This window comes from Corvus kubaryi, unplaced genomic scaffold (genome assembly GCF_017639235.1).
Source record: "Corvus kubaryi isolate FWS band 111438036 unplaced genomic scaffold, C.kubaryi_AGA036_p1.0 114, whole genome shotgun sequence".
NCBI classification, from domain to species: domain Eukaryota; kingdom Metazoa; phylum Chordata; class Aves; order Passeriformes; family Corvidae; genus Corvus; species Corvus kubaryi.
Genome location: NW_024580653.1, coordinates 86,860 through 111,314, shown reverse-complemented (window position 1 = coordinate 111,314; position 24,455 = coordinate 86,860). Strand labels below are relative to the sequence as shown.

Genomic DNA, 24,455 nt, shown 5'->3' with positions numbered 1-24,455 from the left:
GCGGGGCTTTCCGCGTTTATTGGCCCCGCCCCCCGCGGCCCCGCCCCGGCCCAGCTCCGCCGTGTCCCGGTGTCCGCTCCCGGTGTCCGCTCCCGGTGTCCGCTCCCGGCGTCCGCTCCCGGCGTCCGCTCCCGGCGTCCTGGTCAGCGCGGCCCTAGTGCCCGCAGCAATCGCGGGAAGTTGGGGGTGCCCCAGCCGGTGACGGGGTCCCAGGCGGGGCTGGCGCAGAAGCCCTGGCCCTGCACGGTGCCGTCCAGGCAAGACAGGTGGCAGCCCTGGATCACCTGCGGGGACCGGCCTCAGCGCGGGGGCTCAAGGACCGCCTGCAGTCCCGAGACAGCGACCTCCGGGGCACAGGGACCACCCTGGACAGGGATACCATGGGCACAGGGACCCTGCCCGCAGCCCCCGAGACAGCCGCCCCTGGCATCCCTGAGTTGGAATCCCCGGGGCACAGGGACCACCAGACATCCGACACGGGGACCCCCACAATGCCCCCCATGGCATAGGCCGCCCCTGTCCAGGATCCCCTCAGGACACTGGCAATGTGGGACAGCATGTTCAGCTGGACCCCAGGACCTCTGCAGTCACTGGACACCGCTGCCCCAGCCACACAAGGGGACCTGCCCCACAAAGCTCACAGGAGTCCATGGGGGCCCCCCAGGACACCACTCCCATGGGAAGGTTAAGGGGAACCTCAGGACACTCCTCCCATGGGAAGGCCATAGGGAGTCTCTCCTGCTCCCCAGCAGGACAGTGCTGGCCCCTCCCCAGGCACAGCTCTGGGAGCAGGAGCCCCAGGACAACCCCTCAGCCCCTGGAACACCCATGGCCTTCCCAGCCCCAGGCCTCAGTCCAACACTTCAGGACACCCACAGTCCCCTCAGCCCCCAGTACAGCCCCTGCAGCCCCCATTCCCTGCCCCACTCACGTCGTAGAATGCATCACCAAGCCCTTGCTTCTGCAGCTGGTAGAGCGCAGGGTTAAGGAAGCCAAGGGGTGCCAGCCCCCGTTGCAGGCGCCGGTCATTAATCAGTGCCACCATGCCTGCCACCACCGGTGTGGACGCCTGCGTGGGCACAGCCTCTCAGCCCAGGACCCCCACCATCCCGAAGGGCAGCAGGGGATGAGCTCCTTACCGAGGTCCCTGACACCCAGGGCAATGGGATGCGGTTTGTCACCACCCAGTAGTTGTCGGAGAGCGCAGCCAGGTCAGGGTAAGCGCGGCCGCTGCTGTTGAAGTAGGAGCTGGGTGGCAGCTTCGAGGCTGAGTGCAGGAAATGCCCGACAGCAGCGGCCTGGGGATGGCACAGCCCATGGTTATCCCCAAAGTCCGCTGTCCCCCCTAACTCTAACCTCTGCAGCCCCCAGCCTGGCAGCGCAGGTGCCCCTCACCTGGTACTCGGGCATGGGGAAGACGTTGCTGAAGCCACCCCCACTGATGTAATCCGTCACCTCCTCTGTCACCAGGAAGGGGTTCTTGAAGGACGTGCCACCCACAGTGGTGACATAGGGGCTGGGGAAACAGGGGGACACTGCAGGTGGGCACACAGCTGCCTGGGCCTCAGCAGCCACCAACAGCCCCCTCTGCTACCACAACCTTGCCCCACAAACCCAACAAACCCGCAGGAGCTGCGCAGCCTGCAGCTCTGGGGTCTGTAAGCATGCTGGTGAGGACCCTCAGGTGACCTTCCAGGGGCTCAGACCCCACCACGGCCAGGGCCAGCAGTGCCCCACAGGTCTGTGCGCACCCAGCTCCCTCCCTCACCCACCTGGAGGCTGGGAAGCTGGGCCGGAACGTGTGGTTCCCACTGTGCACCCGCCGGCACCCAGCACCTTCATCACCTGCCGGCACACAAACAGATGACAGGGGATCACGGCCTTCCAGCCACCCCTTCCACAGCCCCACTTGGCGCTTGGTGCTCAGGCTCCACCATGCCAGGCCCTGCCCACACCTGAGGCAAACAGGATGGTGAGGCCACGGGCCGCCGCCTTCATGAACTCGGTGTTGACGCGCTCCATGTAGGCGTAGGACAGGCTGTCCTCGTCATCCCCATAGCTCACCGAATGCACCCAGGGCAGCGCAGACATGTTGCTGAGCAGCAGCAGCCAGGCCAGGAAGGGCTCCTGGCTCTCATGGCGCCCTGTGAGGACATCGGGGCAGGGACATGAGGGATAGCTCCTCCAACACCAGGGGTGGGGGACAGCGCGAGGGGTCCTGCCTCGTCAGCACCAGCACCTTCCTATGCAGTACAGCCCCATGTGTTCCTTCCTATGGGCCATGGAGTCACAGCACGTCCTGCCTGGAGCTCCGTGAGCTCATTCCGGGGCTCCTCACATTGGATGACACCAAGCTTCAGCTCAGCCCATGGGGTTGGCAAGAGGGTCATCCTTATCCCGGGACAGGGGGCTACACTCATGCCCCTCTCAAAGACTCTGCCCCAGGGCTGCAGCCACGTGGGCACTTGTGGACTCAGTGGGGCCTCAGCTCCTCCTCTGGCAGGAGGTCCCAGCACAGTGGTGCATGTGCCACCTCCACACATTCCACCTGCACTTGTCCAGGTCCCTCCCTGCCCCCCAGTCCTCTTCACTGGGAGGGGAGCAGAGCCCCAGCCACCCCCACTCACTCTCGGTCACCCATGTCACTGTCCCTGCACCCTTCCCACACTAGTAACCGTGTGGGGGTGGAGGGAAGGGCAGCTCTGGGCTGCTGCCACTGTCACCATCAGGGACAGAGCCATTGGCACTCACCTGCTCAGCCAGTTCCCAATCTGGGACAGGGACACTGCCCCCAGCACTGTGCCCTGATCATGTTTGTGCAGGCTGTTTGGCAATTTGTTTTCCCAAATTCCCTCACTCTCCCTCATCCTCTCCATTGGGAGATGCGTGGGTGGGGGCTCAACTCCAGCAAGGCTAGAAAATCCTATGGGAGGAGGGCTGTGCCCTCCTTCATGGGAGCTGAGCTCCCAGCTGCTCTGCACAGTGCCAGCAATGAAATCCCTGCTTCAGGACACTCTGGATGTTGAAGGTTCGCACGGTTCAAAGTCACTACACAAACTAGGAGTGATGTCCCTAGGACCTGGGAATCCAGTGTCAGCTCTGACTTGGGGAGCACACGGTGCATTCTCACAGCAGCTGGGAAAGCACCTGGGGCTGTACTACAGCCAGCTGTCTGCACAGCCCTGCAAGCTCTCCCCTTGCTCCTCCGAGCACCCCCCTCTCCTGTTCCAGCCCTTCCCCTCACACCTCCAAGCGTTCCCTTCCCTGCTCTGGGCACTCTCCTCACCCCTCCAGGCACTCCCCTCCTCCCTCTGGGTGCTCCCCTTCCCTCTCCAGGTGTTCCCCCTGCCCCTCGGGGCTCTTCCCCAGTACCTGCATTGCTGAAGACCCAGGTGGAGACATTGGCGCCTGTGCTCATGATGTACTCCACGTCCAGGCTGGCCTCCAGCCCGGCTTTGCCATGGCCCTGGTGCCCCACCACCCGGTCCACCTGTGTGAGGTGGGCAAAGCCACTGCCAAAGAGCTGCATGAACTCAGCCAGGTCAGCTTGGTGGAAGTACTGCTCGAGAAACTGTGGGACACACAGGGACAGATTGTTTTCTCTTGAAAAAACAAGGTAACATTTTGATCCTGACCTAGAAAGTTGCCCAGCACGGGTCTGTGCTACACCAGGTACTCCCAGCAGCCACTGAGGGACACCCAGCTGTCCCAGGATTCCCAGAACAGCACCAATCCCTAGGACTGCCACAGCACACAGGCCTCTGACCCGGGCAGTTGTTACCTGTGCACAGGCCTGGCTGTTGTTGGGCAGGAGCCCCACGTCCCTCCCTGTCATGTTGTATCTCTGGCGCAGGACGGCCGGTGTCACGCCCAGGTGGAACAACGCTCTTGTCAACCGCGGGTCCTTCCTGGCCCCGGCTCTGCTGCCTGCCACGCGCTCCGTGGGGAACCGGTGCATCCCACCCACTGCAGCAGAGCCCAGTGAGATGAGAAAAGCCATCAGGGCGCAGAGCCCCACGAAGGCAGGACACAGCCCTTGGGCTCTCCATCACCGTCCCCACATCTACATGGGCAGGCCAACAGCGGGGCTTGGAGAGCCCAGCCCTGCAGCCCCAGCCTAAGGAAAGAGCCTCCTCAGCCTTCCCACAGCTGAGCCATGGCCTCAGCTTGGCACCCCCTGGACTTTTTGTGGGACAGTCACTGGACTCCATGTAACAGGGATCTGCAGGAGGGAGGTTCGTCCCCCCAGAACCAGCTGCACCTGAGCTCTGCAGCCTCACTTACTCCCCCCAGGTGGGACATACCAAAGTCCAGGTGCTCTGCGAGCTCTGCAGGGACACTGTAGGGCAGTGGGGACCGCACCAGGCTGCGCTGGCCCTGCACGTACCGGTGAAACTCTGCCCCAGGGAGCAGGCGCTCAGCCGTGCTGCAACACAGGGACAGCCACTGTGGGATGGGACAGGACTAGGACACAGGGACGGCCATCAAGGGATGGGACAGGGCTGGGAGAGAGGGATAGCCACTACGGAATGGGACGGGACCAGGACACAGGAGCAGCCACCACAGGGCAGGACAGTAGTGAGACACAGGGACAGCCACCACAGGGCCACCAGAGCCAGTTCCAGCCCTTAGGGCTCACCTTACGGGCAGATAACACTCCAGGAAGTCAAGGGTGGTGACACTCCGGCAGTCCTCTACACCATGGCCTTGCAGCCACTTCAGCACTGTCATCAGCGTGGCTGGAGAAGGCTGGACCAAGTCCCTCACCTGCTCCAGGGACAGGTACTGCCCTGGGAGGCACAGAGGGGTTAGATCCCCTCACAGGCCCCAGGGGTTGTGGGGGCTCAGGCACGTGGCCGTTACCGTATTGTGGGGACTGAGGGTCCGAGACAGCCTCGACAAGGCGGGTGAGCTGGACAGTGCCGCGCTGCCGCAGGGCGAAGGTCAGCTGCACTGGGTACCCAGGATCCACACGGCCAGCATGGGCCCAGCCAGGGGGCACGCTGGACGGTGGGCGGTGAGCGGGGGCAGCACCGGCACCCCGGCCCGGCCCGGCCCGGCCCACCGCCCCGCACCTACCGGAACGGCTGGTCCCGCTCCAGCTCCAGCGCCAGCCCCGTGGCGCAGCTCCAGGCGGCCACACACAGCGCCAGCATGGCGGGGATCCCCCAACACCTGCAACGGGCTCAGGGGAGCACTGGCACAGCCGTGGGGAACCGGGACTGACCGGAGACTGACCCCCGAGCCCCTGTCCCCAGGGAGCCCCGCCTGAACCCCCCGAGACCCCGTGACGGGAAAGCCCGTCTGACTCCCCATTACCCCGGGTCTGGGGAGCCCCGCCTGAATTCCCCGAGTCCCACCGCCGGGGAGCCCGTCTGACTCTATTACCCTGTCATTGGGGAACCGCACCTAACCCGCGAGCCCTCATCACCGGGGAGCCCCGCCTGACCCCCCGGTCCCCGTTGGCACCGTCACCTGGGAGCCCCATCGGACACCCTGAGCCCCCATCACCCGGGAGCCCCGTCGGACCCCCCCGGTCCCCATCACCCCGGGGCCGGAAAGCACTCCCGTCCCCGTTACCCCCACCGCCAGCGGGGAGCGCTCCGGGGCCGCGGAGCCCCGCCCGGTGCCCGCTCGGTGCCCGCCCGGTGCCGGTTACCCGCGCGCCATCCCGCCGCGCCGCCGGTGACGTGTGCGCGCGTGACCCTCGGGCACGTGGGGACACCAAAACAGCGCCCACGTGACCGCACGTCACGTGATGGGCGGGGCCGGGAGCACGGGGCGGGATCGGGCCGGGATTCGGGCCCAGAGCTCCGGGCTCGGCACCAGCTGCCTCCCTCGGCCACTCGGCGGGGCTGGGCGGGCTTCAGGCACGGTCCCGACGGGGAGTCCCTGCTCGTCGGCGGCTCAGACACGGTCCTGGCCGCCCCCGCCCCCGTTCCCGCCCCTCTCTCGGGCGGCTCCAGGCGCCATGCGGACATGTTCCCGCGGCGGGATGCCTCGGACACGGCATTCATCCGAGGGTCCTTGTCGGGCTCCCGGGCTGCGAGGGGACCAGGGGTCCGTGCTGGGGGCGGGAGGCAGAGTCCTTGTAAGGCTGGGGGTCCTGGTCGGGTCCCGGGTCGGGCGAGGGGAAAGGGGTGCCATGCAGGAGGGGCCCGGGCTGGATGGGGCAGAGGCTGGGCACGGGCCGTGGAGACTGTGGGAGCCCGGGTCAGCACGGCCCCGTCCCGCGTGTCCGGAGCGCCACGGCCCGGCCCTGCTGCCCTGCACACCGCGGGGGCGGGGGCCGGGCCGGGGCACGGAGATCTCGGTCTGTCGGGGGACAGGGCTGCAGAGGGCTAGGAGGAGCACGTGCACGTGTTCTCGCTCGGCCGTGGGTTGGAAGGGCCACGGGACACGTGGTGTGAGCTCTGTTTGCCCCACCAGGCCACTGGAGCAGCCCACGGGCAGCTGGCGCAGGCCCTGCAGCTCCTCGGCACGTCTCCACGAAGCTCTGTCCCACGCCAGAACTCAGCTCGCGGGGATCACAGCTGTGGAGTGAGGATAGCTGGCATTGGCCCCATCTCTGGCCCAGCCTGTTGAAATTACACAAAGTTAAAATTTTTTTTAATGTAACTTCAGTCAGTTTTGTTCGCCTTTGCCCCAGGGGAAGGGAATTGAAGTTTCCTTTCAGGGGACTGTTTCATCAGGCGAGGTCTGATGAGCTTAACATCTCAACAGACTGGGAGTAGCACAGAAGCTACACAAAAGATAACGACCATTAACAACCATCAACTCCAGACATCACCCCTCGCATGGTCTGGGAAAAGAGGTAAGAATGAGAACCTAATTAGCATCAGAGGCAAAGAAATCCGTATCCAATAGGGATACTAAGAACTGCACAACTTGGGACCAGTGAACATTGAACCAATGAATTTCTATGTGTTTTGACTGTATAAAATATGTGAAAAATCGAGTAAAATTCATGTGTCATGGAATGATTTTCTCTGCACAACCCGGGCCATGCGTGGATGAAATTATTTCAGTTGCACATCCTGGCCAGAGCAACATCCTGGCCAGAATAAAGTAACGCCTTGATTCTCTAACACTAAAAATGTTGTTGGAGAGTTTTTTTGTTTTTCCTGCAGTATCGGTGACAACCCCAGTCACACGACACATTCCACGGCTCCAGCAGTTCCCAGCTGTTTTCTTGCTTCTGCAGGGAAGAGGCAGGCAATAGGAAAACCACCTGCCTGGCCTGGCTGCTGCATCCCCTGCACTGGAGCCGTGCCAGAGCTGTCTGTGTTCCTGCTCCCCCAGCCCCACCAGCTGCCCTGGCCTGGCAGCCCTGGCCTCCTCCTGGCCACAGACAGAGGAGGAACCAACCACCCTAGCCCTAGCCAGAGGCTTGGGGGCTGTTTGGGTTAGACATGCCCCATGTCCAGTTTGGGGATGGACTCTTTAAGTGGGATGGGATTTGCAGGGGATGATGTCCTGGATCTGTCTGGACAGCTAGGACTAAGGTGGCCGGGCAGAGTTAATCGTGTTAATGAGCATCTGCTGCTGGTCTGGTGCCTGGGAGGTCAGGGAGCCTTGATGTCTCCTGGAGTGGCTGCGGCACCCTGGCTGGAGCCCCACTCGCCCGGACACACTCGTGTGCTGTTCCTGCAGACGGGCTGATGCAAGTCCCTGCTGTGGGCAGTTGGATTTTCCAGAGGCCAAGAACACCAGAGGACAGTGGCACTGAGGGCAGCATGCTGGTCTCCACATGCCCAGTGTGCCCCAGCAGGGAGCTGGAAGGGGTCGGGTTGGGAGATGAAGGAGCAGAGGGGACCCCAGGAACACCATCAGGAAGAGGGGTGATCCTTTCCCCCTCTCTGCCCCGGCTGTGCTGGCTTATGCTTACCCCTGCAGTGTGAGGAGCCCTGTCCGAGGCAGGGACAGGAGCTGCTCCCCTGGTCCCAGGGTGCTGGCAGTATGGTTGGGCATGTGTTGGGGGGCTATGCAGAACAGGTTGGGGCTGTGCAGGTCTCGCTATGGGGTGTTGGAAACTGAGAGCTGAGGACAGAAACAGGGTGGTTTGGGGAGCAACAAAAAATGGGACAGAAGGGAAGGCAGGATGGAAGTGGCTGATCACATGTAGGTGGCTGATGGTCACTGCATGGGTCTGGCCACATCCAACACCTGCCAGCTGCACAGCTGCTCCTGGTTCTCAGACTCTGTGCCTGTTTCCCAGGGCTGGTGGGGGGCACGGTCTGGTGAGGGGGGGATGTATGGCATCAGGTCACAGCGTTTTGAGATCAGCGAAGGACCCTGTGTGTATGTCTGTGTCGCCCAACATAGATATGCAGAACCAAAGCTACTGGGCAGACTGATAGGAGCACTGGGATCCCCAGTGTGTCTGCGTGTGCTGCTGGCTGTGCTGAGGCCATGGCTTGGGGAACTTGTATGTCCGGTGTCCTCAGTGGGGATGCTGGGAATGTGAGGTATCTGCTGGGCAGACGGCGTGTCCAAGTGTGGCTGCTGCAGCTCTGGGTCCCTGCACAGCCCTGCCCACAGCCCTCACCAGAGCGAGGGTAGTGGGATGGGAGAGGGTTGCCTGTGGCATGTGGGACCAGCTGTGTGCACATGTGGAGACATCTTCCACAGCTGTGCTTGCATGTATGCCTGCATGGACACATGCTCAGTCTCGCTGCTGGACAGCCCAGGGCCATGGTCCTGCTGCAGCTTCGCTGGCCTCTCAGGGAAAGAACTTGACAGGATGCAGCCATGGATGTGGGTGCCAGGGCCTGGCCAGGCCCATGTGAGCCCCCCGTGGTGCAGGTCCAGTCTCCCTCCCCCTGCCCCCCCCATCAGTCCCATGGGGACATGGTGCCAGCCTGGCATGAGCCCACGACAGCAGGGATGGGGCTGTGTCTGTACAAACGTGTGGTTTATTAAGGCATTTTTTGAGACATTGGCACTTGGGTTCAGGCTGCACCGGGTGGCCCCTGCGCAGCCGTGGGCAGCGCTGGTACATGCAGCACCACGAGACACAATACAAAAGGTACAAACGAGTAAAAACAGGAATTGTAGTACAATGTGTAAAAATAAATAACTGGGGGCTCAGTGACCCCAGCCCAAAGCAGGGTGTGTGTGTCTGACCCTTCCTGTGGCGTGCAGGGTGACCCATCTGTGTCCCCATCCCAGATGTGCAGTGGAGCTGGGCTGTGTGGGCAGCCTGGGCAGCACAGGGCCAGGGGGCATGGGGCACCCCAGCATGGGACTGGGGGGCACTGGGTAGCCCTAGAGTGCCCCCACAGAGCTGAGGGACACAGGGCACACCCAGAGTGCCTCTGCAGGGGCCGAGGAGCACAGGGCACCCCCAGAGTTCCCCCATGGGGCCCGGGGAGCACAATGTGTTCCCACAGTGCTTGTGAGCAGGACAGAGAGGGGATGGGGCTGGGGCTGTCCCTATGCCAGGGCATCTCAGGTCCCTGTGGGTCCCTGGCAGAGTGGCCATGGCCCCGTGTCCCCTTGGGGGTCTCCGTCACTGTTGCACAGGAGATCCCTGTCCCCTGTCACTGCCCTGTGCTCAGGACAGCACCTGGGACCCACTGGCGTGTGCCAGGACCCGCCAGGACCCCATGGCACAAGGGGGATGAGGGGCTGGCTATAACAGATGGAGCTGCAGCCACAGATGGCTCTTCATGGGAAGTGGGGGGGACGGGCAGAAGTGGTGCATTTGTCTGCTGTGACAACACCTTTGGGGCTGGGGCCGCAGCCACACTGCAGACGTGCTGGGTCTGGGGAAAGTGATGGGAACGAGCTTCCCCCTGGCCCTGCTCAGGCATGGGGTGTCCTCCCTGACCCCCAAATACACTCATGACCAGACTGGGCATTCAGGGCTGCTGTGGGGTACCCCATGCTGTTCCAGCCCTCGCTCTGCACCCATGGCCGTGTGGGGATCGCAGCCTCCGGGAGCACCAGGGCTACAGTGGCAGAACCCAGGGTCACACTCCCAGGGCCCACGATGCAGGGCTGCTCCCTGTGAGCAGCCGTGGGCTCAGGAAGAGCTCTGGTGCGGGCTAAGGGTGCTGTGAGTGTGACGCTGCCTGTGTGGCTGGCTGTGCACAGTGCTGGGAGGAGATGGGGACCGGCTCCACTGCAGGGGCTCTGTCTGGGCTCACAACATGCATCATGGGGTTGCAGAGCAGCCCTGTACAGAGGGCTGGGGCCAGGGGCAGGGGATTCTGGCACCTTGACCATGTTCTGGAGGTGGCCCAGATGGTCCTGGGGAGCAGTCATGCAGTCTGGGAAGGCCAGATGCCCCTTGTCCACACTGTGGCTATAAGAGAACATGCTGGGCCATGTGGCTTTTTGGGGTACCCCCTCCCACCTGTGCCCCTGCAGCTGCAGGCTGCCTGCTGGGCCTGGGGCGGGTGCGGGTCACAGCAGCCATCACCACTGCTCCTGAGGCTGGGCTGTTCCCGTCAGCTCTCACACAGCTCTGCCAGCCCCATTGTGCTGCCCGTGCCTGGGCACTGTCCCTGCCTGGGACCCCTGCCCAGAGAGGTACGTGGTCCCAGGAACGGGGCTCCCATGCCGAGCATGACATGCGCCTCCCTCCCAGGACCACAGGAACCATCCTGAAGCTCTGGGCAGGAGATTCCCTGGAAGTGTCACCTGCATCAGTGGGTAGTGAAAAGGCTGTAGAGACCTCAAAGGCTCTCCTGTCCCCGCCCAGCCACAGACAAGCAGCGAGATGCAGGCATTGCTGCCTTTTGCTGCAGCCAGCTCGGTGAGTGTCCCCTCCCTGTCAGGGGGCAGGTTCATCCCCGCAGGGAGTACACGCTGATGGGCAGGCAGCATGTGTGCCCTGGGCATCGCTCCCTGCCCTGGGACATCATCCCCAGCCATGGGTCATCGTTCCCTTGCCCTGGGAGCTCCTAGGGTCCCTAGGGAAGGCTCAAGGTCCTCCTGCACCCAGGCGGCCACATGGCCCCCGGAGCTGGGTAGGGCAGGGTCTGGGCCTGCAGTCCCTGGCCCAGCACCCCTCAGCTCCCAGCCACTCCCGGAGCACCAAGTACCGTGAAGCACCATCCTGCCCAGCGCCAAACTGAGCCACTGCAAGCAGCACGTGGACCATCACCCCGGGGTGCCAGCACTGGGGTCAGCAGTCCATAGGGCACCAGCCAGCACAGGGTCTGCCAGACTGTGGGGAGGGACAGGGGCCCCAGCCCCCAAGGACACCTGCAGACCCTGGGGGCCCAGGCCTGGCACAGCGCTGGGAGCAGGATGAGCACCCATTTTAGCAGCCCTGGGCCGGGCCCCGCTCTGGCGCCATGGCAGCGGGCTGGGGCAGAGGAGTCCAGGGGCCCAGCTCTAAATCCTGAGCTCGGCCTCCTCAGGGGGCTCCAGCGAGTGCTCAGCGCTGATGGTGGAGGTGGATGGCCCCTGCGAGATGCCGAAGGGCGAGACCACGGGGGAGCGGGCGGCCAGCGGGGACAGCGATGGGGAGAAGCTGGGCGACATGGCGGAGGACGAAATGGAACCCTCGTGGCTGATGGGCGAGCGGCGCAGGGAGGATGGGTGCGGGAAGGTCCTGCCTGGTGGTGGCTTGGGGGGCACAGACTTGGCACCTGGATGGGCCACCGAGGTGATGAGGGGCGGGGGGTCGATGCGGGGCTTGGGCTCTGCTTTGGGCTTGGCTGGGAAGGGTTTGCGCAGGGAGCTCTCATCCTTGAGGCGGGCGATCTCCGTGAAGACACTGGCCAGTGGCTGAAACTGGGGACACCAGTTCAGCAGGTAATCCCAGTTGTAGCTGCCACGGAGCTCCTCGTCGCTGGCCACAATGGCGGTGAGCGAGCCCTCCACGGAGGGCTTGCCGTCCTCTGGGAAGGCGTAGTCCTGGGGCTGTGAGGAGACACTGAGGCCGCAGCGGACGCCCAGGAAGGCGCTGCCCCCACCGTCCTCATGGTACAGCTGCAGGGGTGGCCCTGGCAGCAGCAGCCCAGAGCCCTTCTTGCTCTTGAACCACTGGGTGCTCTCCAGCGCAGCTGGCTCACAGGAGATGTCGGAAAGCTGGTCGGCATCCTGCTGGATGCCAGAGTCAGGGCCGCGCGCAGCGATGTGCTCCTGCATGGAGGCTGTGATGCTGGCCACGCGTGGGTACTCATTGATCATCCGTATCTCGTCATCCTCAGCGGCTTCAGCAGAGCCACGGCCACTGGAATGCGAGGGGTCCAGTGAGCCGCCCCGGGTGTAGGGCCCTGCCGGCTCGGTCCCATACCCTGGCAGTGCCTGGTGGTAGATGTGCTCAGCCCCAGGCAGTGCTGGCTCCTCACGGCCCAGCTTCTGCAAGGACCCACTCTGTGCGTGGGCCAGTGCCCCCTCCCCCTCTGCCTTCTTGTGGCCCCGGCGCTGTCGGGAGCGCACCAGCGCCAGCACAATGGCCACGGCGGCCAGCACCACCACGACGCCCAGCGAGGCGGCCACAGCCACCAGCAGTAGGTTGAGGTCGGCTGCCAAGCCAAAGGAGGTGTGTGTGATGTCAATGGTGACCTGCGCAGAGGCCACACGGGAAGCAGGCAGGGGACTGCGTGCCTGCACCTCCAGGCTCATCTCCCGTGGCTCCCTCTTGGCGCGCCCAGCGCCGGCTTGGGGCTGGCTGTCCACACGCAGGTAGATGAAGCCTGTGGTCTGGTTGATGGCGAAGTATGGTGACGGCTTTGCCAGGGTATACAGCACAACACCGTCAGCCCCCTCATCCTCATCCGTGGCCAGCACCCGCCCAATGCTCTGCCCTTTGCGCGCGCCCTCAGGCACCTCGAAGTTGAAGGAGGAGCTCAGGAAGATGGGATCATACTCATCTTCCCCCGTCACCAGCACCCGCACAGTCACAGTGGCCGAGGCGTTGCCAGCGTCGGTGGCCCGAACCAGGAGCTGGAAGGCTTTGGCCCGCTCATAGTCAAAGGTGAGGCGGGAGCGCAGCTCCCCAGAGCTCCCATTGACAGCAAAGGCGTCCCGGCCATCCCCCATGGTAGGGTCCCCCACTGCCTGCTCCAGCACCATGTACCGCAGCTCCCCAAAGGTGCCGGTGTCGGCATCGATGGCACGCAGCGTGGTGACCAGTGTGCCAGGTGGCAAGTTCTCCCGGATGCTGGCGCTCAGCACCTCCACTGGGAAGTATGGCTTATTGTCGTTGATGTCCTTCACCTCAATGGCCACGGGGACCAGCGCAAAGTGCCCACCTGGTATGTCTGTGGCCCGCACCACCAGTGTGTGCAGCGCCTGGACTTCCCGATCCAGTGGCCGTGCCAGGCTCAGGGCCCCTGTGCTCTCGTGCAGCTGGAACAGCCCATGCTGGTCACCTGAGCTGATGGTGTAGTGAATGCGGCCACGCGGCCCTGAGTCGGCATCGTGGGCTGCCACGCGCAGCAGCTCGGTGCCAGGCAGCGCAGCCTCGCTCACTGCTGCACGGTACTCGGCCCGGGTGAACACGGGCGGGTTGTCATTGACGTCCTGCACAGTGATGAGCACAGGCACGGTGGCACTGCGTTGCGGCAGGCCCCGGTCTGAGGCTGCCACGGTCAAGTTGTACACCGGGATGGACTCAAAGTCCAGGGACTCCACAAGCACCAGGGCTCCCTGCGTGCGGAGCTGTCCCCCAGCCCAGGCCACCCGGCTCTCCACCTGGAAGGCGTTGCCGCCATTCCCACTGACGATGGTGTAGTCAAAGCCAGCATTCTCCCGGGAGAGGTCGGCGTCACCTGCCTCCAGCGTTAGCACAGTGGTGCCTGGGCGCAGGTCCTCGGGAACACTGGCATTGTAGCATGGCTCCTGGAAGCGGGGACTGTGGTCATTAACATCCAGGACCTGGAGTTGCACTGTGGCCCAGGATGAGAGGCTGGGAGAGCCGTGGTCGCGGGCCTCCACCACCAGGTCCAGGGTGGGCTGGCTGACATTGAACTCCACCTGCCGGGTGGTGAAGAGGGTCCCTGTGGAGCACAAAGCCAGGGTCAGCATGGGAACCAGTGGGAGCTGGGAAGGGTATCAGCTAGAGGGGCATTTGATGGTCACCCTGCTGTGTCTGCCTCACCAGCTACACCAGAAAGTGACCTGGTGAGGGCTTAAACAGGGCCAGCACGGGAGCACTCCCCTCCACAGGCACCCTTAGATTGACCCATGAGAGAGGCCCACAGAGCACCAAGCTCACACACCATTGCTGGGGTCGATGGCAACATCAGGGCTGGGCACAGCCAGGTGGAAGGTGATGTCCCCATTGCTCCCTGAGTCGGGGTCAGTTGCGCTCACAGTGAGGATGACACTACCAGCAGGTGTGTGCTCTGGCAGCAGCACCTGGAAGAGAAGGAAACTCCAGTCAGCATCTGGTTTCCCCCTGGCAGAGCCCCCAGCAGCGCTGGGATGGGAGTCTGGGGCTGGCCAGGCAGCCATAGCCAAGGTCGTCCAGCCTCTCACAGGCAAGGGGCTTGTGCTCCCAGACCCTTCAAGCATTCCTGGGGCTCCCCAGCCCCTTGCCCAAGTTCCAGAGCTGCAGCACACACTGCCCAAGCCAGCCTTCAACATGGACCTGCCCATGTCTCGCCACAAACATTTGTCTGGGCTGTGGCCCATTTCCCACCCCCTCTGGCCTTCCCACTGTGCTCATCCATTTCAGCTGGACCCTCTGCATCCAGCTGTGCCCCTTGCAGGGGCTGGTCCCAGGGTCACCTGCCTGGTTTCAACTCCTTCTATGCCACAGTGACGGCATGAGGGATGTCAGGATGTAGATATGGGTCAGAAAGCGAGACCAGAAGGGGCTCAGACCCATCCTCTGTGCCTTGCAAGGGCAAGGGAGGCAGGCAGGAGCTGCAGAGGGCGTGTGTGGGATGGCCCCTGCTGCCTGGCACACCTGGTGCATGTACCTGATAGAAAACCTGGGTGAAGGTGGGCACATTGTCGTTCACATCCTCCACAAGGACGGTGAGGTTGGCCTCAGTCTCATGGCGTGTGTCAGAGGCGCGCAGTGTGAGGGTGTAGCGGCTGCGCTGTTCATGGTCCAGTGGCCCTGTCAGGGCAATGTGGCCACCATAGCGCAGCACCCCGAAGGTGTCTGCTGCGTCCCCCTCCAGGAGCAGCGTGTAGGAGAGCGCAGGGCCCGAGTCCACATCGTTCCCAGTCAGCTGGGCTATCTGGGTGCCCAGCAGTGTGTCTGTGGGGAGCAGAGATGTGAGTGAGCAGACCCATCCCTGCCCAGCATACCTGGCTCAGCTGGTGGAAAACCAGTTCAGTCCAGAGCCTGAGCACCGGGAAGAGGGGAAGATGCCATGGGAGAGGGAGATGCCGGGGGGAAAAGGAAGGTCTCGGGGGCTTGGCAGGACAGGTGGAGGTTTGCATGGGCACAGGGCACACTGGCTGAGGACTGTGAGCAGGCAGGGCAGGTGTCTGCAGCCAGAACCCCGGACATGAGGCAGGGGCTGGGGTTGGGTTGGTAATTCAGGTTCCTCCCTCAGGACACAGCAGCACCACAGAGGTCATGCTGGAGGGCTTGGGGGGCTTCAGCGGGCCAATGTGACCCAGCCCCTTGCAGGGACTGGCCTGGCCTCCCTGTGGGCTCCTCCCCACCCCATGGTGCCCACTGTACCCCAGTTCTGGCCCTCAGTGCTACGGCACTCACTCTCAGGGACACGAATCTCCCAGGGGACCGGGATAGTAGGGCTGTTGTCATTGACATCCATCACCACCACGGTCAGCGTAGCCGAGCCCATGAGCGGTGGTGTTCCTCGGTCCATCGCTGTCACCACCAAGCTGTGGGCAGGCATGAGGGTCAGATGTGTGCCCACACATGTGAGGGAGCACCTCACCTGTGTACAGTTCCTGGGACATGCACTGCACACCTGCATTGCACCTGGGACATGAACTGCAGGTGTGCACGGGGCTGGAGCGTGTGCACATGGTGGGGAAACCGCACAGCAGCTCAGAGTCTGGGGTGATGGATCTGTGCAGCACCTTCTCCGGAGGTGTTTAAGAAAAGACTGGTTGTGGCACTCAGTGCTCTAGTCTAGTTGACAAGATGGTGATCAGTCACAGGTTGGACTCAATAACCTCTTTTCCAACCTCAATGGTTCTGTGGTTTGGAGAGCATGTGTGGGTGTGGCAGGGCATATCACCCCTCTCCCCACCACAGGCGGCTGGTGCAGACAGGAGAGACAACCCAGGCAGGCAAGGCCCAGCAGGTATCATCTCCTGGCACCAAAAGGTCTGCCAGCTTAAGAGATGTGGGGAGAGATAAACAGAGGTGACCAAAAGGCCTGTTCTTACACTACATAAGTACTACAGATTACCACAGAGGCAGAAGCCCTCTACACACACACACTGAAAGTGTGCAAGACTTCTCCCTGGAGTCTGGACACATGTTCTGTGGTTACTTTCCCAGGAATTGAGAGAAAGGATTTCGATGTGTGCTCCATCAGGAATTGGATGGTAAGAAACATTGGATCCTAAGTTATATTATTTCTTCTCTAGATGTAAAATTAATGGTATCTTTAACCCCGCATGTATAATACTACTTGTCTTCTTTTTGTCCTTAGTCCTGTGTGGTAATAATCTGTTTTAAGTCTTATGTCTGTTAGTTTTGTGTCTATTAAAGAAATAATTCATTCTATAATCGACCGAATTGGCCATGATTAAAGAACTTGCGAACGAGAGTGGGTCTTGGGGTGCTGGCCACCTCAACAAAGCTACTGCCTGCTGCCAGAGGCCTGGGCAAAAGGCAGGGACTTATCTAAACCCACATCATCCATTCATAACAGTGGGGCACTGTGTGTGGTACATGGAGAGCATGGTGGGGCAGGGCAGCAGGTTTTTGCACACCTAAGGCATGTGTTGAAGTCTAGAAGGTGTGTGGGTGCAGGCAGAGCACCTTGCAGGGTGCAGGCAGGTGTCTGGGGTTCTCTGGCTGAAGGGAAACACTTGGAGCCTCTCTGGAATGGCGAGGGGTGTGTGGGTGGAAGGAATACCCCAGACTCCCCACACTGGGGAACAGAGCAGAGGAACCCAAAGCCATGGGGGCACATGTGGAGAGGGAGAACACAGACTGGGGGACCACACCTGAGCAAGGTGTGGGGGAAAGGGCAGGAGAAGCCTCAGATTCATGGTTGGGTGTTTGCCAGCATTTCACATACGTGTGGCTAGAGTGGATGGATATGTCCAGAGCGTGCACACATGGTGAGGGGCCCAGAAGGCCTGTCTGGATGCAGGGGGACATGTGGGGGACATGCTCAGGTTAGTGCAGGGGTCTGGAGCCATGTGGCAGGACACAAGGATCCTATGCTTGGAGGTGGAAGTAATTGAGCAGATGCAGTGCGGATTAAGGAGGCAGGAAGGGGAATGGATGAACCTAGGGCCCTCTCACAAGCTCCTCAGCTCCATGGAGACCCGACTGAGCTGTGCGTGGGCTCATCTTGGCCATCTGCCTCCTGTGTCCTTCACTCCCACTGACCCTCAGTAGTGTTGCTTGATAGAGCCATTTCACAGACAGGCTGGGACAGCTTTGGGGGCACCAAGAACAGTGCTCCCCATGCTCCTGGGCTGTGCTCCACAGCTCTGTCCCTGTCCCAGCATTCCCTAGCCTGGCTACACTCACCGGGTCTGGGACCAGATCTCTCTGTCCAGGATGGCAGCAGTGGTAATGGTGCCAGTCTGAGGGTCAATGTGGTACAAGCCCGGCATTGGCAGGGACTGGTTGATGGCATAAGTCACCTGCCCATTTGCTCCCTGGTCCAGGTCATCTGCCAGTACCTGCAAAGCCACACGAGATTCAGCTGTGGAGCCCCTGAGGCAGGACTTGTGTGCTAGTGCCAACCCCAGGCCCATGCAGCCCCCATCCCATAACTCCAGCCAGGCCAGGGCTCGGGTGTCCCTGTTTGTGCCCCAGCCATACCTGGATGACAGGTGAGTCATAGCTCTGTGACTCCCAGATGAACGCCACATAGTTCTGCAGCTGGAAGCGGGGCAGGTTGTCGTTCACATCCTGGAGGTTGAGGTTTATGGCCATAAAGCCAAAGGAAGCCGTGGTCTCTGCCTGGATCACCAGGCGCAGCCGGGGGCTGGCCTCGAAATCCAGGCTACTGGAGTCCTGCACTGAGATGGCACCTGGAAGGAGGACAGCAAGAAGGGGGGAGCAATGTACCAGCACATCCATCCATCCATCCATCCATCCATCCATCCATCCATCCATCCACTCATCCCTCCATCCGTCCATCCATCCATCCATGCATCCATCCCTCCGTTCATTCATCCATTCATCCATTCATCCATCCACCCACCCATCTCTCCCTCTGCTCACCCATCCCTCTCTCCACCCATCCACCCATTCTCAGGTGGACAGGACACACACTGAGCTCTTCCAAGCCCTCCCCACACTGCCAGCTTCTCATCATTCTCAAGAGCTGACCTGAGTGAGGACACCCACACCTTGCTGGGGACAGGCGGCTCCTGCTGATGTTACAGCATGCGACAGTCCTCCCACCTGGAGGCTCTCCCGAAGGTGTGCAGCAGAAAGAGCTGCTCCTACCATGACATAAGCTCATCCAGCTCCAAGCCAGGGTCACCTCACTGCAGCTTTGAGTCCAGTCAGAGCCTTGCAAGTGCTCTGAGGACAGATAGCCACTGCCACTCACCTGAGCCACGGGCAGCTAGGCTGCTGGAGCGACAAGGTGCTGCTGTCCCACCCAAGAAGGAGGAGGGCAGCCAGCAGGATCTATTAACTAACTGACAACATTTCTATGGGCACATAGGGACACCTTCCCCTATCCCAGGTTGCTCAAAGCCCTGTCCAGCCTGGCCTTGGACACTTCCAGGGATGGGGCAGCCACAGCTGCTCTGGGCAACCTGTGCCAGAGCCTCACCACCCTCACAGGGAAGAATGTCTTCCCAAAATCCCATCTAACCCTGCCCTCTGAGGTTTTGGGAAAATGTCTAATTATGGGGGACCACAACTGCACTGGGAGCAGTGCTAGCAGGTGCTGGTCAGTGACAGGGCAGCGTCCACATTCCAGTACTAACACCTCTCAACTAATTGGTACAGAGTGTGGATGGTGTTCCTGTGCCCTGGGGGCCCCAAGCACTTGAGCAGGTGTGAGCAGAGCTCCCCAAGTGTTCCTGGAGCTGTACCTGAGTTGGGCTGGATCAGGAAGGTGTTCCTCTCGTTGCCACTGATGATGCTGTAGGTGATGCGCCCCGAGGAGCCCCCCCGTGTGCATGGCCTGGACACTCGCCACCTCAGTGCCTGGGAGAGCGAAAAGGTATGAAGGGACAGTGGAGCCTTGGGGCACGTGGCAAAGGGTCAGGGTGATGCATGGCAGCATGTGCTGTACCACAGGACCACCAGTCTGCCTGAGGACACTGCTGACAGGGGACTGAAGATCTCATGGTAATGTTGGGCTGGGAGCCTGGAGTCATGGTGCCTGTCCATGGCTCCTCTGTGGTCTCACTGTGACCCCGGAGACCTTCTGGCAGCATTTGGACACCTGTGGCTGCCTACAGTGATCTGAACCCACTGAGGCCAGCCCAGAGGGACACCACCCTGACCAGCCTGGGCACCACTCAGACCCTGCAGTTCCTTGGGTCTTCCCAAAGCATAACAGGACTTCCCCAGACCCCATAGTGCCCCCTGGTCTGAGTTCCCCACAGCGCTGCTCCCACTTCCCCTCGTGCCCTATCCCATTCCATCATAGCACTTTCTGGTCACTGCCATTGGGTACCTGGGGTGGCATTTTCGGCCAGGGCCACATCACTGGTGCTGCGGGGAAAGCGCAGCCCCTGGTACGGCTCCTCCTGCACATGGATCACCACTACCCCTGTGGAGGAGAGCGCTGGCTGCCCCAGGTCGGTGGCCAGCACGAAGAGCGTCCGCTGGCGCTGGCTGAGTGAGCCAAGGGGCTGCAGCAGCTGAATGTCCCCCGTGTAGGAGTTGATTGCAAAGGCAGAGCTGGGCGTGGCAAAGCGGTACAGGATGGAGGCATTTGCACCTGCGTCCCTGTCCTCAGCCCTCATGGTGGCCACCACCTGCTTGAGCGGCGTGTGGCGGGACAGGTTGACGGTGAGTGGGCTGTGCAGGAAGGCCGGAACGTGGTCGTTGACATCTCGCACCATGACAGTGACACGCACAGCCGTGCTCTTGGGCTCCCACGGTGCCGAGTCCACTGCCATGGCCAGGAAGCTGTAAGTGGGCTGGCGCTCCCGGTCCAGTGCCTGGGCACTCCGGATGCGCCCACTCTGTGGCTCCACCTGGAACATGCCCAGCGACTCATTGCCCAGGTAGTAGGAGACCTGCCCATTGGTGCCCTCATCTGGGTCTTCGGCCACCAGCTGCAGCACCAGGTCACCGACTGGCAAGTCCTCTGGCACCTCCACCATGTAGGTGGCCTGAGCAAAACCAGGTGCATTGTCATTGAGGTCCAACACCTGCACAGTCACCGACATAGTGGCACTGCGTGGGGGGGGAGCCGTGGTCCTGCACCACTACAATGAGGCTGTAGGAAGCAATTTGCTCTCGGTCAAGGGCGTGTGCAGTGGAGAGGACACCAGAGATGGGGTCTAGGCTGAAATCCTGCCCAGGGTCTCCACCTAAAAGAGAAGAGGGGGAATAACAAGGCAGCATGCCTGTAACTGGAATGAGAAAGGCCCTGGAGAACATGAAGCCCATCACCACGGGGTCTGGCAGGGTGGGTAGAGTGAGCCCTAGTGGGAGCAAACCTCCTTGGGTCAGCTCCATGTGAAGAACTGACTCTAACCACTCACAGGCCAGTGCTGCAGCCATGGGGAGTCGCCAGACAGCATGTGACAGGATACAGCGAAAATCTGACTTGGCAATCTGTGAATCAACAGGTCAGAGCAGCCAGAAGAGGTGTGGAACTGGTCTAAGCCTGGGGAACCAGACACAAGCCTGGGGAACGAGCAGTGCAGCCTGTCTGGATCTTAGGGTGCTCTTTACTGGGGGCAGAGAGCTGAGAGGTGGCAGCAATGCCATGCAGTTTGGAGCAGGAGAGAACTGAGGTGGAACGGGACTGCTGCAGGTGATATCCCCAGATCCAGGGAAGCCCAGGGACAAGTCCTTGCCCAGCCCAGCACTCCCAGTGCATCCATCTCACCTGCCACCCGGTATTCCAAGCGTCCGTTCTCTCCACCATCAGGATCAGTGGCCCGCAGGGTGTAGAGTGCCACACGACTCTGGTTCTCAGGAACCTCCACGGAGCAGGACTCGCTCTCCAGGTGTGGTGCATGGTCATTGTCGTCCCCCACGGTGACCCGCACCGTGGCCTTGGTGAGGCTGGGCGGCAGGCCGGCGTCCCGCGCGTAGACTGCAGGACACAGTGAGAGCAGCAGAGGCTGCCCTGACGACTGCGAGCTACGGCCACAGCGGGTGTATGCCAACGCCCAGGCACCCACCGGGGCAGCCAGGCATGAGAGCATTGGCATTCCTGCACCCCCAAACCACCCCACAGCCCTGCTGTGCCCCACAGCCCCTCCCCCCTCCCCATGGCCTTCCCTCTCTGCAACACTCCTCGCCCCAGCAGCAGGAAGCCCCTGCCTACCCCCACCAACCCCCTGCCTGCTGCCTCCCTCTGCATACCTGTCAGCACATGCTGCTCCTGCTCCTCCCGGTCCAGGGGACGCGTGGTGACAATGAGCCCCGTCTGTGGGTGGATGGAGAACGGCCCCCCAGAGAGACCCCCATAGGACACCTGTCCATTGGCACCTGCGGGGACGAAGGTGGTCCGAGGGCAGCCTAGCAGCAGCCCCAGTGCCTCATTTGGCTCCCAGCCCTGCACCTCCTTGCTCCCAGCTCTCACCTGGGGCTCATGGGTTGTGTGAGATGGTGGGCTCGCTCCCTGGTGGCAGAGGTGTGGGGGGGGAAGGGGGGTCCCAGCCTAAGCCAGCTGGTGGGAGGCCAGATGGGCCAAGGAGACCCCACAGAACAAAGGCCACGGGCCAGGGGACCAGAAGGAACCACAGTCCTTGTTCCATTCCCACCCTCTCCCAGGATTCAGCCCATCTCCCACCTCCAGGCCAGGTGCTGATCCTTCCCTCTGGTCAGCCAGGCTCTCCAGACCAGCAGAAAGGAGCAGGGTATGCCCAGACCTGGGACTGCATCTCCAGATAGGCCCTGACTGAACTGGGCAGCTCACCCTCGCCTGCATCCTCACCCAGATCCCGGTCCGTGGCCAGCACCTGCAGCACTGGGCTACCAGCCGGAAGGTTCTCCATGATGTGGGCTTCATACTCAGGTTTCTCAAAGGCAGGAGCCTCATCATTGACGTCCAGCACCAGTACGGACAGCAGCTGTGTGGCGGAGAGGCGTGGGAAGCCATGGTCTGTGGCCACCACCGTCAGGTTGTGCTGTGCCACCTCCTCCCGGTTCAGGGCCCGCACAATGGACAGTGCACCTGTGGACACAGGATAGGGGCAAGCTGGGACCAGTGGCACTGGGGCTTATACCTTGGGACTACTATGTGGCTGCAGGCCCTGGGGTGTGCTGGGACAGAGAGGTCTCAGGAGACAGCAGCACTGTGCCGACCAGCTGCTGTGCTTGGGCCTCCCCACACCCCCAGTCTCGCTCCTCCAGGCTCCCCAGCCCACACTCTCCTCCTGTGCACCGTGTACCCCTGACACCACCCCTGCACCCTCCCCGCCCTCACCAGTGCTGGGGTTGAGGTGGAAGCGGCCATCACTGTTGCCTGCTCGCAAGGAGTAGCTCACACGTCCGTTCTCTCCCAAGTCGCTGTCCTGGGCCACCACATGCAGTGCCACAAAGCCTGTGGGCTGGTCCTCCATGATGCTGACGGTGGCCGGGGAGAGGAAGACGGGCACGTTGTCATTCTCATCGGTCACAAACACACGGGCTGTGACGGCAGCTGAGTGGCGCTGGCTGACATTGCGGGCCTGGTCTGTGGCCTCCACTACCAGCAGGAAGGAGGCAGCAGCCTCCCGGTCGAGGCCCTGGCGCAGGGTCAGCTGCCCTGAGCGGCTGTCGAGCTGGAAGGGGGCTCCGGGCGGCTCCAGGTGCAGCAGAGCATAGCGCACCTGACTATTGGGGCCCACTCCATCCCCATCCAGCGCCTGGAAGGTGAAGATGGAGGAGCCAGCCTGGGCATTCTCAGGCACCACAATGGTAATGGGGTCTTCGGGGAAGGTGGGTGCCTGGTCATTGCAGTCCTGCACGTGGATCTGGACCAGCACCAGCCGGCTGGAGGGATAGCCATGCTGCGTGTCCTCGGCACTCACCTGGAGCACGTGCCGTGCCCCAGCTTCATAGTCCAGCTCACGGGCAGCATAAATCTCCCCTGTCATACTATCAACCACAAAGGTGCCATCCCCACCACCTCCTACTACCGTGTAGGTCAGTTGTCCTTGTGCAGGGGCATCCAGAGGGGCCACTGAACCAATCACAGACCCTGGCTTGACCCCCTCGAGAGGATGCAGGGTCAACACGGTGGCATCAGGCCGTGGCAGCACACGGGAGGATGGCAACACCTGTGAGGAGAGGAAGGAGTCAGGGGCACGCACAGGGGGCTGTGTGCCAGGGCACACACTGCAACACAGGAGGGTCCCTCTGGTCCTCAGAATACACTTTTCACTGTGAGGGTGCCTGAGCCCTGGCACAAGCTGCCCACAGGTGGTGGAGTCTCCAGCCTTGGAGACAGCCAAAAGTCACCTGGACAATCCCATTTGAGCAGGGGGCTGGAGAAGGTGACCTTCACAGGTACCTTCCCTCAGCCACTCCTTGGGTCTGTGACTGGGTCAGATACTGCAAAGCCAACAGACAGCAGCAGAAACAATTCTGCAAACATAAGCATGAATGGGTAAGAAGATAGGTCACGCTCATCCTGATAGGAGGCACAGGAAGAGAACCCAGTATGACCCCAAGATAAATAAATACTATCACTAGTTTTGTTAAAGATACTGAAGTTAATTTGGGGGTGAGGTGCACTCGCAGATGGGAGAGAGGATGCTGTAAAGGCCACCACAGTATGATCTGAAGGGAAAACCCGCTGAAGAAGCACACTACTGTCAAAGAGCTGAGGAAAACGGGAGTAACAACAAACCTGTCAGCCCAGAGGGGATCAAACCCAGTGACTGTCAAACAAATATCTATTACAGGGATGCAAACCAGCATGATGGGGATGGCCAGCCTGGCCTCAGTGCTCTGGAGGCTGCAGAACAGCTCTGATTACAAGAACAGTTACAGACATGGTGTAAAAAGGAAATGGTACAAAACAAGCTGGTGGCTGAAGGCAGATGTGGCAAGCTAACACCCGGCTCCACTCCTCAAGGGGATGCGGTTTATCACACCCACCTGGGCTAGAACTCATCTCTGGACCTCCCACACTAGCTGGGGAAAGGCACAGAGTGGGGATGGCTGTGTGATAGAAAGGACTGAGAGACCAGCTGGCTCAAGGGAGGAATGGGCAGGGCTGGTGGAGATGGCA

At 61.7% G+C, this 24,455-nt stretch overlaps 2 protein-coding genes across 5 annotated transcripts in view; both read right to left on the bottom strand.

The window, feature by feature from the left end:
- Positions 1 to 2: 2 nt before the first annotated feature.
- On the bottom strand, positions 3 to 5,754 carry TPP1 (tripeptidyl peptidase 1). Of its 4 annotated transcripts, XM_042017882.1 has the most exons (14): positions 5,660 to 5,754; positions 5,080 to 5,175; positions 4,864 to 5,003; positions 4,640 to 4,790; positions 4,305 to 4,426; positions 3,782 to 3,966; positions 3,373 to 3,571; positions 1,956 to 2,144; positions 1,773 to 1,845; positions 1,396 to 1,516; positions 1,140 to 1,298; positions 932 to 1,069; positions 123 to 284; positions 3 to 83 (listed from the first exon to the last, which is right to left on the bottom strand). In XM_042017882.1, exons 1-13 carry the CDS (start codon positions 5,668 to 5,670, stop codon positions 144 to 146), a joined length of 1,725 nt encoding a protein of 574 aa, XP_041873816.1. In that variant the 5' UTR covers positions 5,671 to 5,754; the 3' UTR covers positions 3 to 83; positions 123 to 143. The 4 variants fall into 4 exon arrangements, with proteins under 4 accessions (XP_041873816.1, XP_041873732.1, XP_041873991.1 ...); XM_042017798.1 differs by having other exon boundaries at positions 3 to 284; XM_042017963.1 differs by lacking the exon at positions 3 to 83 and having other exon boundaries at positions 276 to 365.
- A 3,143-nt stretch (positions 5,755 to 8,897) lies between these two features.
- DCHS1 (dachsous cadherin-related 1) overlaps positions 8,898 to 24,455 on the bottom strand; it is a 45,177-nt gene continuing 29,619 nt past the window's right edge. Inside the window, 14 exon segments of the mRNA XM_042017667.1 lie at positions 8,898 to 13,961; positions 14,184 to 14,322; positions 14,889 to 15,175; positions 15,641 to 15,771; positions 17,609 to 17,763; positions 17,906 to 18,117; positions 19,138 to 19,216; positions 19,218 to 19,252; positions 19,728 to 20,457; positions 20,459 to 20,592; positions 21,117 to 21,326; positions 21,599 to 21,724; positions 22,173 to 22,412; positions 22,665 to 23,499. Coding sequence (XP_041873601.1) covers positions 11,347 to 13,961; positions 14,184 to 14,322; positions 14,889 to 15,175; positions 15,641 to 15,771; positions 17,609 to 17,763; positions 17,906 to 18,117; positions 19,138 to 19,216; positions 19,218 to 19,252; positions 19,728 to 20,457; positions 20,459 to 20,592; positions 21,117 to 21,326; positions 21,599 to 21,724; positions 22,173 to 22,412; positions 22,665 to 23,499 — 5,928 coding nt within the window. The 3' untranslated portion in view covers positions 8,898 to 11,346.